Raw genomic sequence first — 17,801 nt, 5'->3', positions numbered from 1 at the left:
ATCCACATTTACTCTCATCTCTTTTCTCTACTTTCACCCTCTCTTTGTGTCCCTTCCTTCCTTCCTTCCTTCCTTCCTTCCTTCCTTCCTTCCTTCCTTCCTTCCTTCCTTCCTTCCTTCCTTCCTTCCTTCCTTCCTTCCTTCCTTCCTCTTCCAACTCTCTCTTCCTTCCCCCCACACCCCCTTCCCCTCCCTCCCTCTCACCTGCAGCGTCCTGATGTTATGTAACCACCCCTTTTCCCCTCTCTCATGCGTGAAGGGATCCCTTCTTTCGGCCACAGCCACTATCTGGACAAACCAGAGTCTAAATGTGTGCGCTTGACGCTCTGATACCGATGCTTTTACAGCCACGGTGTCAGATGCAGGACGCGTTTGCGTTGTTGCGAATGCAAATTCATCTTCAAACTCGGAAAGAGCAGTTTAGGAACCAGTCTCTTCACACAGGCTCCTAAAGGTTGGACGTTCACAGCCGCATCATGTGACCGTCCTTTGCAGACGGACACAGCTACCACACTAAATGAATGGCGTTTTCTAAATGTTGCAGTTTCTGTGTTTTGCACAACAGCAGTTCCTTCCACTCAAAATTATTCATGAAGGTCCGTGTAAGACATGCACAGCAGTGATACTGGGGACCGAGAGGCCTAAAAACCCCCAATGTCCGTGTCAGAACTAATGTATAGTGAATGAAATTCCTAACATCCCGTCATCGCTGCGTCTCATTCATTTGGGCCTGCGTGCGTCATCAGACAGGGATTTCCCTCCGTGTGCCTTCCCTCCACGGTGAGAACAGCGTGTCCTGGTCCATGCACCACTCACCTTCCCTCCAAGTACACCGGCCGCTGGGGGACGAGTAAAAGCTCTGGCCTGTGTTTACTAGCGAGCTGCAGCACTTTTGTCCTCACTCGCCGGCTACAGTTAAAAACAGCGCGTCCGTTAAAGATGTCAGAACCGGAGACGTCCTCCGCTCGTTTAGAGGCTGTGGTCGCGTTGAATGCAGTTGGTTAATGTTTCATCTCTCATCACAGATAAAGGACAGATGATGGAATCACAGCGGACAGAAAGCAGCCCTGCTGATCAATAATTTAGTACTCACTCAGCGCTCGGGTTCCTGTCTCTTTGATTGAGCGACTGGATTTACATGGGCCGACCTGTTGGTGGCGCAACAGGTTTCAGTAGCCGGTTCAGGACCTGAACCCAAATCTGAAATTCAATATTGCTGATCTGTAAATGAAATCACACAAATGCTTCTATGTCCAGTTTGCGTCCGTCCTGCTGATGTGTTGCTGTGTTGGTCAAGATCAGGCTGGATTTGTGTCAAAGACAGCACAGTGCTTGATTTACTGTAGCTGTGATGGAAACGTCTCTGTGCTCAATCATTTCCAAAACAATATTCAGCTTATTGTTTATTGTAGATTTCATAACTTTTGCAGCAACATTCATGTGAGACCATTGTGAGCCTTTTTAAAGTCCCGCTCTCTCCCTCCACACTCCCATCTCTGAGTAAAGAGAAACATTTGCCACTGGCAGAGATGCGAAGTGGCTTAAGTGGATTTACCTCGCGAGGCTGCAGACACAGTTCAAGTATTCGAGCCCTGAGTTGGTGAGTAACAGATTATCCCGCTCCCTTTGGACCTCGCGTTTCCCACTGCGTTATCAGCTCGTTGTGATGGGTCCAGAATGGTCTCCGCCTGTTTGTGACGGGAACGTGGCCTCGGTCACGGCGTTTAGCGTAGCTGCAAACAACCACAGCGCAAATGAATCAGAGGACGTGCGACTGTTTTCTCAACACGCTGATGTCACTTCAGCTGCAGCCACTGCACTCTCAGCCCCCCCCCCCCCCCCTCTCTCTCTCGCCCCTTCTCGCTGTCTGTATTCAGGTCACTCTATCTTGCATAACAGCTCATTCATAAAACAGCACCACGTCTCAGGGAACGGGGGTGAGGGAGAGACTCCATAATGCAGACTTATAGAAGGGGGGGGGGGGGGTGCTGCAGTGGGAAAAGCTGCGTGAGGTCATGTCAAGACATGGCGCAGTGTATTTACTGTAACACCTTGGGCTTTACAGTAGCAACATGCTAACGCCTTTATGTGGCGTACGTGTTACATAGATGGGAATGAAACCCCCAGTCATCAGCGCGATGCAGCTTTTCTCTGAACACATCGAACATAATCTAACAGGAGAAGCCAGCAAGTTCATAGCTTTACTTTATTTGGCTTTAGGATGACGTCCAGTATTTTTATAAACAGAGTGACCCAGCTTTGTGTCCAGCGCTTCCCTCCTGACGGGTTCTGGTTGTTGTGGTCACAGTGAACGAGGACAGGAAGTGCGGTGGAGGCGGCGTGTGAGGGTCCGTGGGTGATTTCAGCGTGGGTCAGTTCAGTGCAGTCACAGCCTCAGACCTGGACTCTGTTCACCTGCACAGGTTTCTCTCCCGCGCTCGCGTCATCCTCGCGCTGGGGATCGGTTTCCCACAACGTTCCCACGTTGTGAGAGTCGGGTTTGTTTATGCCCCTCAAAGCCTAATGTTGATTACAGCGGTTCTGCTCCACCTTCAGGACACGGAGGCGTGAAAACATTTCATCAGCGCTAATCAGCGGCAGCAAAGATGCGCGTCTTGATATAAACCTGCACAAAGACGCGTCCACATCTCTAAGTGCTGTTTACCTGTCGCGTCTGTTTATGTTCAGCTTTCGTAATGACAGGTTTTTAACGTGCACCTGCAGGAGCCCATTGTGTCCTTCAACCCGCTCATCCCACTTCCTGTTGTTCCGGCACCCACAGCCGTGAGGCCTGTTTACGCGGTCAGAGGGATGACGACGGGAGCCGTTCTCCACCGTGATCTCACGCAGCCCACGCTTTTTAGACCTTCGACTCTGCGGCCGCTCCGAGCACCGATCAATATGTTTACGTTGCCAGTGAGTCGGATGAGTGTCCCCTCAGCCGTTCTGGATCGTTCTTTTTGTTGTCCCACTCCACGCCACCACTCAGCACCGGGCCGGCAGCGGATCAGCCAGTAGCTGCTGAGCACAGCCCAGAAACTCAGCATAGTTTAGCGGAGGCCAAAAACTATTCAAACTATTTCTAATGTTGCAAGCTCAGAAACTGTTGTCGTGCACTGGTTCAATTTAGTAAAACCGCATCCACCCCACTCGGTACCAGAACCGGGCCCGTTATTCACAATTATCTCTCGATCAAATCCACATGAGCCGAGATGTTCAGACGACACAATGCTGCGTGTGGACCTGCCATTAGACAGACCCACGCTGGCTCATGAGGCGTTTCCACGTCTGCCTGACTCCTAATAAAGAACCCCGCTTCATTCGCAGAGGTGGCGCAGGCTGCACACGGAGCGGTGACAGCAGCACATCCATCTGAGCGGCCTTGGCCCGCTGACAGGAGCCCGCGTCAGAGCTGGACCCAGGCGCTCACCTGCCCATTCTGACTTCAGTGCAGGTTGCTCTTAATAACGGACGTCAACAGATGGTGCGGGCTAAAATTAGCCGATGGCTCCTGCACGATGATTATCTGCGGACTAAATTTAGAAGTGAATAAATGCTGCATCACTGTGCTCTAATATCCGTGTGGCAGGCAGCTGAGCCGTGGGGCTCCGCTGCACCGGCCCCGTCTGGCAGACCTCCACAGCCTCACATGACTGAGGTGAAGAGACTTAAAGGTGAGCTAATCAGCTCAGGATCGAATACGCGTGATGGAGTTGGCTGCAGACACAGAGGAGGTCCCGAGCAGGTACCGAGCTCAGGTATGGATCCGTGGGGGCGCTTCATGTGAGACCGCTGTAGCCTGGCCTCACCGGGTCGCCACAACGCAGACGTCCCCCGACCCGCGGATCCGGCGACGACAGCGAGACACTCCCTCGGTCCTCCGTCTGTGTGCACGTGCGCCAGGAGAAGCTGAATCCCTCCGTTCCCTCGCACCTTGGAGCCTCCTGTTGCCGCCTAATTCACTATGCAACAGACAGATGATCATCACTCCAGGAAGCCTGATGAGAGGGAGATTTGTTTTCCTCCGATGCGCCTGAGATCTGTTGCTATAGCTGGAAGCAATGTTGAGTTCAGCGGGTCACGTTCTAATTTTAAATGATTCATAAGCTACTTACCAACAATGTTACAGTTAAATAAAACACCTGACTCTGACACAGTTGTACTAAACACGGGGTAAAGCATCAAAAAGATCATGACAGTGTCTGTTTCTTTCTTTTTCTGTCAATTGTATCAGTGGTTATTTCTGTGTTTACCACGATTACTGTTTTTTTAATATTTGTATTATGTTGAGTTTTAATTCTAGTAATGATATCATTTCAGCGAAATGCCAGTATAACCCTGCTAAAATAATATAATGATGCTGCAAGACTATATTTACACAATGAGCTGACAATCACTGTAAAATGATGACCTAATGTTATTTAATCCAGACTTACAAATCACTGTTTTTTAAAGTAAACTCACGTAACAGGAGTGATACAAACCCAAAGAGGCACAAATCATCTGACTCTAATCATGTAAGATGACGAGTCAGTGGGATTCAGATTGCCTCGGTTTGACCCACTTCCATCAGTGTCCTCCTTTGATCGGTCTTTGTCTCCTGCAGGTCGCTTGCTGTTATCTGAGGAGTTACAACACACGAAGGCCGCAGAGCAAAGGTGAGCCGAGGGTGACGGAAGATGTTAAAGCACCCGGACACGGATTTATTGGAGTCTCATGCTCCTACATCACCAATAAATATCATTCTATGAGACATTATTACAAGTGTGATTGCCAGTAATTGTTTAATTAGTTGCACCAATATGTTGCACCAGCTCCAAAAGCCCCACCTTTGAAGTAAAGAACGGCACCAGTCATTCGAACCCACATGATACGTGTTTAGCGTAAACACAATCACACCACAGGAGCGTCAGCAGATATGATTTGAGGCAGATACTGTATTACTTTAAGGAGTTTTGTCAGGAGTGGTGTTGACTCCCACTGACAGCTGCTACTATCAGTCTGTGTTACAACACACAGACCTCTGACCTTGAGTTTAAACACACAAACTCTAGATACTTCAGTCAAATACTCATTAAAAGGATTGTGTAAATGTTCTTGTCAAGCTGAGACAGACACACTCAGAAGACATGACCTCAGCTGTGATGTCAATTCAGTGAAATAAAGGAATTGCCACTTGGCTTCACGATTCACAAAATACTACGATCATCCCATTAACTAGTCGAATAGAATACAAGCATCACGGCAGATCATATATTTATTATATTACATTAAAGTTCACATTTAAATTTGAGAAAACTCTTAAATGCTGGGTTTGACACTAACATCCCAGCATTGTACTGCAGTACTCGTGTACTTATCGGTACCCTGCAGCACCAGTTAGGTGGAACCAGCACCAGTTTGGTTGCTGCCACTGTTTTGACCGGCGCTGTGGTCCCGCCCACTAAGGCTGAAGCAGCCAATGGGCTGATTCCTGCCTCAAACGCTCGCGCTGGATATGTTAAACTCCAGCCATTGTACTGAGTCAGCGGCCATGCGCAAATGGGTCCAGAGGAGGGCTGTGCTGTGTAGGCTGTAGTCTACATAAGATCGCAGCCTGCGGGACCGCACGCGCACACCGCTAGCGGAGCTCACCGGCCGCATCTGGCCTGGCGCATATCTACGAGACGCACCGACTTGACGAGCGCGCCTGGCAGCCGGGGATCGTGCCGGCAACCCTCGCTTCTTCTAACTGACTGTCTGGATGCAGGCGGCAGCAGCGATGTGGCGACCCCGCTGTTAACTCCCCGGACCCCCCAGCTGCGCGTATTGACCCCCCCCCTCCTGCCGGTTCTCTGTGTAGGAGGCAGAGTGAATCCAGGATGAAGCTCAAACCGAACCAGACCAGGACGTACGACGGCGAGGGCTTCAAGAAGCGAGCGGCGTGTCTGTGCTTCAAGAACGAACGGGAGGAAGAGGTAGGAGAGCGCGCGGCGCGGTGCGGCGCGGCGCGGCGCGGCGCGGCGCGGCGCGGCGCGGCGCGGCGCTGCCGCCGGACCGGGCGGGCGGGCGTGCGTGACTTTGTGGCCTAGTCTTCCCCCGTCTGCGCGCACACTCAGCCGGCGCAGCGGCGATCATGACTGATGTCGACAGGGTGCTTTGATGATTTATGTGCGTTATATGTGCGGCTGCGTTTGCGCCGTCTTTGTGTCGATCTCACAGCTGTCGCGGTTCGCGTTTGCGCCTGCTGATGCGCCCGGGGCCATCCAGTTTGGGCTAGTTTCGGGAGCACGTAGCGAAAAGACCAAAATGACAGTTGTCGAGTTAGCCGTCGGCACGTCACCTCTAACGGCGGCGACTTTCTAAATAAAAGCCCCAACTACGCGCACCGGTTGAGGACGTGCGCCCCCGTTGGACTTGCGCGTCTTATTTCGAAGTGATTCGCCACACTTCCGGTTGGCTTCCCGCTAGCTTGACGCGACTAACAGAGGGGGCGAGGTGCTCTCCGTTAATAGCGGGCTTTAACAGCGGCGTGTATTGAGTGAGGAGTTAAGCCTGTACGACACACATCTTTTACCCAAATATATCTACTGCGCGTGGCGTCATCTCGCCACATTTAATATCGCCACAGAGTAAGCGTCCACGAATAGACTGGCCATTCATGACCGCTGCGTCCCGCGGCTCGTGAGCTTTTAAAGGAGCCTTCACCGCGTAAATATTGAATGTGCGCTGGCAGACTTGTATTGTTGTCCCTTAAAGACTCCGCTCGCTGATGTATAATACAGGACCTGTTGAAAAAGCACGTCCCCGACTCCCTCCTGTGGTTTGTTTCCACTCCAGACCGTGTTACATTAGATATCTTTGAGATTGAAGGAGAGAACGCATTGTTGACTTTTCACATATCTGATCAAAATCATCACAAGATATAAAGGATGCAGCTGCTGAACACGGATTAAACACATTTAATTTAAGAAGGTTTAATTCTGAGTCAGTCGGACAATTTGCATGTGACATTTACTAGAAAAAAGCTTTTTCATTTTCTCCCTCTGTCTCTGGATGAAACCCGTGAATTAAAGCAGGCAGTCTGCACTTGAAGCCCATCTTGCTTATTTCATTTCGAACCCACTGCGGTGGCCTGAAGAGCCAGAAAAATTCAGTTGTCTCTTCGCATGTTTACGGAGCTGACCGTAAGTCAAAACATCACTGCTATTATGGAATATTGTCGCCTGACTAATTTTAGCCTCTTTCGGCGTGGCATAAACAAAGCGTTACACAAGCTGGAGTGCAAATTGTTGTCCCTAGACAGACCCAACGCGCTGGGCCCGGCTCCATCACAGGAGTGCGTCCAGTTCCAGAGCGAGTCCGTGAGTGAGGCCTGTTGGACCCGTGCTCCTGTATCTCCCTCCGATCCCGTCTAGAACCTATGATTGGGTTCCTGTAACGTGTAATTACAGGAAAGACGCTCTGCGACTATTGTGACAACAGCTCTGTGTAGGTGCGACAACCACTCTCTCTGTTTTTTTTCACGCTTTCGCCAGGCGTGTCTGCTCACGCAACCGCAGAAATGTCAGCGCCGAGCGGGTTCTGGCCCGCGTGGTCGCGGCCGGCTCTGGCCAATAACAAAAGCCTGAGACGTGGGCCCTGGTGTTATCAACGCTTTTGTTAAACACATGCCCACGCAAACACACAATCAGGTCCTGGACACCGGAGACCCGCCTGTGGTGAAACTAGAGCTGCTCACCGCTGCCGAGCTGTTTTGGACAGGAAAGGAGAAAGCCGAGCCCTCGGGTGAGGTATGACGGCAATTAAACTCCAAACGGGGGGAAATGGAAATGTGACGGCGCGGAGGGAGACGAGCAACAGCTCCGAATAAATTGGGCCGCGTGACTTTAAAGGCACTAAAGCGGGCTGGGTTCTTTTAATTATCTGACATCATAATAGCACAGTGACGGGTTGTAGGAGCCCATAAGGAAATAAACAATCTCCGCACAAGTATTGGAAAATGTGAAGCAGGCAGTCAAACCCATATGATGAAATCGTTTCATGGAAGCCGAAGAATACATTCTGTGAAATGATTTCAGGAACTTGCACAACTTCCTCACCTGAGGTGCTCCAACGCCATCTCGTTCTAGTTAAACGTGCAGCTTGTAAAGCTGTTGCAATGAATAACTTGATAATCAATCGGAGGATGTGTCGTATGGAAATAATCCCGCGTGTCACGTTTTTGGCCGCTGGAGTGTGTCGTTACCAGTGGGAGCAGGCAGCTGGTTCCAGTCTGACCTGTGCAGCTAGCGTTTGGCGTGGAACGTGTTAAGGCGTTCCATCTACTACATGAAGAGCATCAGACTTCAGCTCGCATGCTTGGCCTGGCATGTGAGGCCTGCTCTGACAGCCACGGCGCTCCGCCTCGGAGCAGAGGAGGTGTTTATGTCCTTCAGAACATCCCCGCCTGCGACCGGGCCGAGCCGGAGGCGCCGCCGTCGCAGGCGGCGCTCCTGCGTTTCTGTTGGACAATGACTCATTGTCGCTTGTGCTCCAGCGTTTCTGCCGTGTCATGTTGATTATCAAGGAGCCCAAACTTGTTCTTGGGGAAGGTTTACATCATTTTTGCATAACAAAGACCGTCTGATATTTGCTCACTGTGGTCCTCGCTGCACAGTGATTTGCTGCTCATCAGGGTCCCTGGGAAGTGGTGGGAGTTGCTATAAAGGACAGTGTCTCTGGGAAACGCAGTGTGGGCTGGGGTTTCTCCTTCGCCTGCCCCGGTTCCAAATATAAGTGGGTTTTCTGTTTTCAGACTCCAGCTGTCAGCCCACTGCTAACCTATATACCCAGGCAGTCTGCGATATTCTGTTTTGGTTTCCAGGCGGCCAACTGGAACCTGTGACTTTTAGTGCCTCTTATTTATTTTTGTCAAAACTTAAAATGGATTAAAATCGTTTTATACCTTTTATCTAAGTGATGACTGCAGCTGTTTGTGCAGTTGTACTCATATACTAGGCACATGTGAAGAAGCAAATATGTAATTATATACAGTTTGCAATATGTATATCATTTTTAGAGCTCTAATTTCCAAAACTCATGAAAACCATTGTGAGAATAGACCAGTCCGAGTTTGTCCCTTTGGGGCAACTTCAAAAAGGCCAAAATGGAACGAGCAGAGCAGAAATCTGCCTCATCCTGCGCCGGATACACTGTGGCTTTAGTTGTGTGTGCATCTCACTCGGTCGGCCCAGGACACGTTTGCACCAGTGATCTCCCTTTAGGCCTTTAGCTGGCTGCAGCTTAACATACTGACACACACACACACACACACACACACACACACACACACACACACACACAGACACAGTCAAACAGTGAGGGCAGGGGGGGGGGGCAGGAGCCGCCTGAAATCCAAAACACAAAGAAAGAATGAATTTTTCATTGTGTTGTCTCTCTGTCCATCCGGCATGGAAGAAGTGACACGCTGCAAAATCTGTAAGCTCCCTGACGCGTCGCCAACAATGAAAAGTGGTGCCACAGTATATAAATACACGGAGCTGAAATGGAATTGAAAGGGGCTTAAGGGGCTTGCAGCGGGTTACGAGGTGGCACATTTCTTATTGGCACTCATGTCTTGCACAAGCGGCGTTAGTGTAAATGTCTGCTTATGTAATAGTTGTCACCTGCAGTACATTATATAAACGGTGCAGCTGTTGTACAGGACCAACACCTGCTTTGACTTGTTCTTTCCAACCGGTTCACTCGCGGGCGGCGTTCCCTGAACGTGCCTTCACTCAGTCAGCGCCTCCATCTTTGACCTTTTGTACTCCTGCCGCTGTCTGGCGGCTAGCTGCGCTAGCTGAGCTAGCTGCGCCGCGGCACGTGAGGAGGTGCGGCGGGCACATGCGGTGGAATCGGTTTGGCCCCCGGTGCGGCCGCAATCCCATTACACGGGAGGCTGTGCAAAAGCTGAGGTGGGGATTAAGTGACAGACTGACTCCTGTGGCAGATTAGCGGATGTGACGGTCAGCTGCGTGGCAGAGGTGGGTGTCACCATCTGTTGCACAAGATGCCAAAGCATTTCTTTTTTTAATGCATGATGCATCTTTTATTAAATAGTTCCGTTTAATATGACATTGGCGAGGACTCATCTAATCTGCGTATCGGAGCACCCTGCAACTCATTTAAACAGGCAAAGGATCACTGATGGAATTTGAGTGACTCACGCTTGGTTTTATGTAGAGTTGGAACCAGTTAGGACGGTTGGGATTGAGCTGCATCATGCGGCTGGAATGTGTTGCTTTAATTTATGTAGTTGGTCAACTACTGTTTATTTAATTTGAATTTTCTGTACTTCAAGCTCTGGATCATGTATCTGTTTAAAGAGGCAGGTTCAGGGTCAGCATCCAGTAAACGACAATAGACATAACAGAAGCTCCACCAATCATCAGTCGCCTCCTCTGGAGTTCAAAGGTCAAAAGGTCATGACCTATGTCAGCTCCGGGTCCAGAAAACGGTCGAAATCTAATTTGACGAGATGTGAAAAAACGACCCAGCAACAGGAAGATCGACTCAAAGAGCAAGATTAAAGTTTTTGTTCCCTCCACAGGTTCTGCTGGTGAGCAGCAGTCGACACCCGGACCAGTGGATTGTCCCTGGAGGGGGGATGGAGCCGGAGGAGGAGCCGTGCGGTGCTGCCGTGCGAGAGGTGTTCGAGGAGGTGAGTGGAACCCCCTCTCGCGTGTGAAGTCTGGCTTTCTCATGTGTCTGGACTGACGCGTGACCCTCGTGTGTTCGTTACCGGGGCGAAAAATGTGCTGAAACCAGCTGCGCGGTTGCATCAGCGCTGTGCGAAGGGTGAGGATTTACAGGCCCGACTCAGCGTCTGGGTGCCTGAGGAGCCCCGATGGGATTCCAGAGGTCCCAGCGCTTGAGGACCCACGTCAGCGCGCTAAACTTGGCTCCTCGCTGGATTCCTGGGCATTCAGGGGGACGGACGCACGTCATGTGTCTTGACAGTTTATTGAAATTAATGGGACAACTGGTCGCTGTTTTCACAGCCACAATAACGGCCTTTTTTCTGCAGGTTTCATACCCTCAAACCAGACCTAAGCATCACTAGAGAAGCAACTTGTGCAGCACGCTTGACAGTTTCCAACAAAATTGAAGAAGCAGTTCAGAAATGAACTAAAAATATCTCTTACTCGACACTTTCTCTGCATCAGAGCTCATGACGACTTTCATGCTTGACTAACTGTCAAGCGCGGCCTGTGTCGGAATATTTCAAGGTTAGACTTGAGTTCAGGGCTGGGGCGGCTGCACAGTGTTTATGATGATATTGCAGTAAGGTCACAGCTACTGAGGACACAGGTGGGGCCTGGGTCACTGAAGCCTCATAGGGAAGTAACAACAAACGTGTATCTCATTTAAATTCTTTTCTGTCCCCAGGCCGGTGTGAAAGGGAAGCTGGGACGTCTTCTTGGTGTATTTGAGGTAAGCATCTGTATTTTCATGCATTTCATGTAACAGTGCAGTCATTCTTGAATATTGATTCCAGTAGACAAACATAATTTAGCTTCAGTCACTATCATGAGCAAACATTGCAGATGCAGAAAATATGCAGACATATGCAACAGAGTTCACACATTCAATCTTCTTGTTTTTGATTCTCTACAGCAAAATCAAGACCGAAAGCACCGGACGTACGTGTACGTGTTGACCGTCACCGAGACGCTGGAGGCCTGGGAGGACTCTGTTAACATAGGTACGCTTTCCTCCACGTGCTGCTCGGCCCTCGGCATGCTTTTTATTTACGAGGACGGGCCCTGCGCTCTGCACGGAGACAGCATGCGGCGACAACAGGTGCCCGTAAATCTGGGCCACGGATCTTAGCTGCAGTGCTTCTCCGCTGCAGTGGACAGTAAATCAGCTGTCAGTGGGCTGGACATCAGTTTACGGTCTTGTTTATGTGCTCAGTACATCAGCAGCCTCTGTGAATTAGCGGAGGATGCTAAGTGCGGTTTATTGCGCATATTTTAATAAAAGCACTCGCCTTTCTATGACGTCTGCATACAAATACACTAACACATTAACATGTGTTGCTTTAGTTTCCACCTTCACGTTGCTGCAACTGACATTAATTTCTAATTATCTTGTATCATTACTCTAGGATTTACTGTCCAGATATATTATGTATAATAAACACAATTAATAGGCCTCATATCATGTCGTAGTGTTGCGTCATGTTTGGACTCATGCGCTGATCTCTGTCGCCCCCTGCAGGACGCAAGCGGGAGTGGTTCACGGTAGACGAGGCCATCAAAGTGCTGCAGAGCCACAAGCCCGTCCACGCCGAGTACCTGCGGCGGCTCCAGCTCAGCTGCTCCCCCACCAACGGCAACTCCATCCTCCCCAGTCCGCCGCCCAACGACAACTACCCGCATTACAGCGCCACCGCCAACACGCCGTCGGCGGGCAGCGTCATGGGCTCCTCCTGCAGATAGGACTGCACCCGAGCCCGCTCGGACAGTTCACTGGAAGTCTGTACAGCCTTGCATGAATCAGACTTGCAGCGTTTTACATGTATAATAGTCTTAGCTGCAGGACAGACCAAAGCCGTTTGCCAGAACTGCACGAAAACCTGTAGGACTGCGCAGGAGACGCTGGCAACGCTCACATGTCTGTAAATATGGATGAGATCCCAAGAACAGTTTTTCTTTTTCCTGGCAAACACCAGTTTGAGAAGAGGATGCTGCCGACTCTGCTGGCGTGAGCGACCAGGTGAAGGAATGCCTTATAGAAACTTTGTATGAATGTTTTATTTCACTAATGGTCCTTTTTATTTCCTCTTAGCTGAATGGATATGCTGCTAGTCAAAGCATATCCATGTAAAGAATGTTTCCATAATGATAAAGGCTAATATCACGTTATACTACATGGATGTAACTTAAAAAAAACACAAGCGTTTATATGTGAAGTAGGATTTTTCTTTAAACTAATAACTCTAATTACTATGACGTCATTTGACCTAAATCGATAAAATCCACTTCGAAACCAAGTGTTTTAGGCAATTTGTGTTACAAAACCCACAGGAACAAAATCTAAATAAAGTTGCCAGGATAAAAGCTGTCAGCTGTTGCTACCTCAGTAAACTGGAAACTGGATCTGAGTCCCGGTGCTGGTCAGTGTCCTGCAGTGTTTCATAGCTGAACTTCAGCCAATGCCTCCACTTTAGGTCGGCTTCATAATCAGAGCTACATACCTTTCTCCCGTGTAGTCAGATTCAAAGTATTTAATGGTGCAAAGTGCAAATCTTTGCCTGCACAGTGTTTTGCGCTGCCTTTAACCGTAACTGGAGGTCAACTGAGGTTCAAATTTCCATACGTTTCCTTACGCTATGAATGATTTGCCTTGAATGAAGAGTCATGGTGGTTTTTAAGGAACCATAGGATTAACAATGATGTTTCTGCTCTAAGTACAGTTTTGGGGGGGTCATGAACATCAATGTATCGACTTAACTGTGTCTCAGTACATCTCCAGTATGAGCAAAAACCCAGTGGAACAGGAATCCAAAGAGTGTTTCATATTCGCTGGTGAAATGTCACCTCACAGATGATGAGTTATGTTTTGCTCATTCACGGTCAACACACGCCCACACACTTCTGCGCGACGGCTGAATGATGACTAGTAACCACACAGAGATTTGTAAATAGCGTTGAAGCGAAACGGGGAAAATGTGTTTTTAACCTGAATGAGCCTGTAAAAAAAAACGTAATATTTTTTACATTTTTGTCAATGTACAAACTGGTAGAAAAGCCCATTGAGATGCAGTACGGGACGCTGGGGACCGTGATGATGTGCCACAGGTGGAGGGTTATAGGGTTTGTGTTTTAGCATGATGTAGAGATATCAGTTGAATGAACACTGGGTTAATTCCATGAGGTTCTCCACAATGAATTATAATTAAGGTGTAAAAGCCTTTATGAATATCAGCTTGTCTGTTATGGCCAAGCAAGCACACACACATCAGTATTAATGAACACAGAATATTGAACTGGTTGTGTTCTTCTTTTTTTTTTTTTAAAGAATCCACGTCTAACATTTTGGAACAATATCAAGGTTTTGAAACGTAGAGGGAGGAGAACAGAAACTGCTTTATCATATGCTGACACGTCTTTATTTTGTGTTCTGATCCACTTTGGTTTCATAGGAGATGAAAGGCGACCATTTTAAAATTCAAATGTGAAGGTTTCTGCCCAGTTTCATACAGAAAATGCTTCTTTGTAACTTCTTCTCCTAATCGACGTTGTTTAATGACTCCAACAGTTTCAACCTGAGTTTGTGTCTATGTAAGTGTATTATGGTTATGATTAACATATATAATGTGCCAAATGGAAAAAAATCTATTCTAAAGGAGAAATGTTTGACATTATATAATTTTGTAATGTCAGTGTGAAAAAAGTGTTTTGTTGAATGTACTGCATTTTCCATTAATGAAATTATGACTAGCGTTAATTCTTCACCCTTTGGTGGTTTAAACCCACTTGTCATGTAACTGAACAATTGCAGACCACAGTACAAGTCAAGGTGAATTTACTGACACTAGTTCATGCTGATGCTTTATTATTAGCGCCTCCTCCCTCCGGAGGCTGAAACACTGCTTGATACTCGGGTTGCTGCGAGTCATGACAAGAATCCCAAGAGCCTGGACACAACGTCTGCTGAACGACTGGATGCTGTCGATGTGGTCGGCTTGAATGTTCGACATCCTTCACGTCCCGAGGATGCGTCTGGGACAAATGAATCAAAAAGACTGTTCAGCAAAAAAGCAACTTTAATGTGAAATTAATTTGAAGAACCAGACTAGAAAGATTGTTTTGACAAAAAAATGAAATAAAAGGAAAAACATTAGAGTTGTGGTTGACTGATTTTATATAAAGCGGCTATGAGCGTGCAAACAATAAAATCTGCACATGATCATTTGATTATATGACTCGATCCTGATTCAGCGCTGATTGTAATAAGGTGGAACTAAATCTATAAAAAATACCCCAGACCGAGCCTTCAGGACGACTTCTATCAAATGGTAATTACTCCTCATCTCTTCTATGATCTCATCAGCAGACCAACACTTCTGTCCACGTTCATTGGGACTGTCCTTTTCTTTAGCCTCCAGAAAGGCTTAAGAGTGGCTCAATAGAGGTCGTCATCATTTAGACTAAATACATGTCTGTCTGTCTAAGATTTCATGTTGCATAGTGATTTTACCCACCAGGTTCATCTATCTGCTTCAGGGCTGATGGAGGCTGGACTGGCACATATTTAGAGGCCAGCCATGTATTAGGCAAAGATAATGATACTGTGAAAACATTTAGGGAAATGATGCTTTGATTCCCCTTAATGATTAAACAGACAGATTTTTGTGATCTGCCAGCTTTACCCTGCTGAGACTGAAGAATTTTTTTCACACACAAACCCATTATCTTATGATAATTGAGATAATGGTAGCGTCTGGAACTTCTGGGTGTTTGTCCCGCGCTTTATTAATGAATTATCAGTTATCATCAATTTCAGGTGAAGTCCATTCCTGTCTGTTGTAAAACAGATGTAATATGTTGCACCTTAAACAATTACATTAGGCTTTATCTGTTAATGTGGAGCTCCACTAATGCTGAAAAATGATGCAATCATGTAAAGTTAGAATGTGTTGAGTCTAATTTATTTATGTGATGTGATTCGAGCCACAGACTTGATTTTAACTTTGTTTTCTTTGTTGCTTTTTTTATTTTTACACAGGGAGTCAGAGACAAAACCTCAACAGATGAGAGTAAAGACGACTGTGAAGGTGAGGACAAGGTGAAAGTGATCAGCTAGAACAAGTCCCACAATGTGGAAATTTCGTCTCAACAGCACAAAGCTTGATACAATGTCGTACAAATGCTCCATAGCTATCGCTGTGGAGACAAGATAATTAATCCAAGCTTAGTTATGAGAAAAAGGGTTTGCAGTGTGTTGTCATCACCCATCAAGGCCTTTGTTCTATAGAAGTTCCCTTTAAGCCCAATCACTGAAACAGATTGATATCTATCCACCGTACAGTTTTACAAAGACGCCTCAGACGCACCGCTCCCCTGGAAACTCCAGATGAAAAGAGACAAAGGCTGAATTATTCATCAGCTCTCTGCTCTGCTTGACTTGGAATCACTCAGTTCTTGCCGTCCCACACTAGGTCTCCTTATGATGCTCTCAAACCCTTTAAGCTCCTCGCGGATAAAAAAAAGTCCACAGAAAGCAGCGTCTGCATCCTGTGCAACTTGTCTTATTTCATGAAGCACCTTGAATGTTGAGACCAGAAACTAAAACACTCATGACAGCAACATTCTTTAAAAGCTGCTACAGGTTCAATTACACACACTGAACTGTGTAGGTACTGTCACGTAACGGCAGATGAACGGACCCACATGCACAGCGAGGACTCGGTAGACAGTGGATACGATTAAAGAAGTATTTAATGACAGAATCCAGGTCACAAAACGGTCCAGGTCATTCACAGGAAGGCACAGATTAATAACACCACAGGGGTTAGGCGAATTCGGGTCCGAGGACAGGCGGGAGTCAAAACCAGAAAGGGCTCAGATCACAGGAACAGAATCGGCGGGCGTAGACAGGTCCAGAAACGAGCAGAGTTCAGTAACAGAGTGACTTACGAGAGTGGTCAGGATCAGACGAGAAGCAAAGATCAAAAACGTAACAGGGTCGATAACGGGGTAAGCTGAACAAGACGAATGCTGGAGCGTGAGAACAATGAATCAGTAAACAACGATCTGGCAGAGAACCAATGTGACAGGTGGTGGTTAAATACACGGAAAAGATCACTGATACAAAACAGGTGAGTGTAATGAGGACCGGGAGTGAAGCGGGAACGGCTGTGGTGTGATGGGAAACGGAAGTGTTTACAAAATAAAACCGGAAACTGGGATCAAAAACAGAAGAGTCCTTTCAAAATAAAACCAAGAACGAAAACCTGACAGTACCCCTCCCTCTAGGGCGCCTTCCACGGCGCCCACGGAAGCCCCCCCCCCGAACCAGGGCGGGCGGAGGGTGGACACAGGAGGAGGGACCGAATCCCTCCCCTTCCAGGCAGACAAGCAGGGTGGGTGGAGGGAGGACCGGAGGAGGGTCAAAACAAGAGTCCACAGAACCAAAACCGAAAGTCCATGACAGGGAGAACAGAGTCCAGGAGTTCCTCACGAGGGTGGTGGCAGGAGAGTCCACCACGACGGCTGGCGAGGTCCGGGAGAGCAGGGCTGAGCCCAGCCCCCTCCCCGACGGAGATGCTCCGGGGGTCCCAGGGTCGCGGCGGACGACGACGGCAGAGGCTTCGCCATCGTCGTGGCAGGCGGGGACTCACCCCAGGCGAACGGCCGTGGCGGTGGCGGAGTCGAGGCGGACGGCGCCGAAGGAGGCAGCGCCATCCAATCAGCAGGCGGAGTCGAGGCGGACGGCGCCGAAGGAGGCAGCGCCATCCAATCAGCAGGCGAAGCCGAGGGCGAGGCCACCAGTCCGGCAGCCGAGACCAGGACGAGGCAGGAACCGATGCAGGTGCGGCCGGAGCCGAGCCGCCAGGAACCGATGCAGGTGCGGCCGGAGCCGAGCCGCCAGGAACCGATGCAGGTGCGGCCGGAGCCGAGCCGCCAGGAACAGATGCAGGTGCGGCCGGAGCCGGGCCGCCAGGAACAGATGCAGGTGCGGCCGGAGCCGAGCCGCCAGGAACCGATGCAGGTGCGGCCGGAGCCGAGCCGCCAGGAACAGATGCAGGTGCGGCCGGGGCCGAGCCG

The 17,801-nt window shown here is 48.8% G+C and overlaps 1 protein-coding gene across 1 annotated transcript; it reads left to right on the top strand.

The window, feature by feature from the left end:
* Nucleotides 1-5,506: 5,506 nt before the first annotated feature.
* On the top strand, nt 5,507-14,874 carry nudt4b (nudix (nucleoside diphosphate linked moiety X)-type motif 4b). Its single transcript, XM_029163241.3, has 5 exons — nt 5,507-5,957; nt 10,574-10,684; nt 11,413-11,457; nt 11,641-11,728; nt 12,247-14,874. Exons 1-5 carry the CDS (start codon nt 5,862-5,864, stop codon nt 12,465-12,467), a joined length of 561 nt encoding a protein of 186 aa, XP_029019074.1. The 5' UTR covers nt 5,507-5,861; the 3' UTR covers nt 12,468-14,874.
* Nucleotides 14,875-17,801: the final 2,927 nt, after the last annotated feature.

This window comes from Betta splendens, chromosome 9 (assembly GCF_900634795.4).
Source record: "Betta splendens chromosome 9, fBetSpl5.4, whole genome shotgun sequence".
NCBI classification, from domain to species: Eukaryota; Metazoa; Chordata; class Actinopteri; order Anabantiformes; family Osphronemidae; genus Betta; species Betta splendens.
This window is presented reverse-complemented; position numbering and strand designations above follow the sequence as displayed.

Excerpts from the sequence above, each read along its gene's own strand:
- nudt4b (XM_029163241.3), top strand. The coding sequence starts at position 5,862 with ATGAAGCTCAAACCGAACCAGACCAGGACGTACGACGGCGAGGGCTTC. Across the intron at positions 5,958-10,573 it reads AGAACGAACGGGAGGAAGAG|GTTCTGCTGGTGAGCAGCAG; the intron begins GTAGGAGAGCGC and ends TTCCCTCCACAG. Across the intron at positions 11,729-12,246 it reads GGAGGACTCTGTTAACATAG|GACGCAAGCGGGAGTGGTTC; the intron begins GTACGCTTTCCT and ends CGCCCCCTGCAG.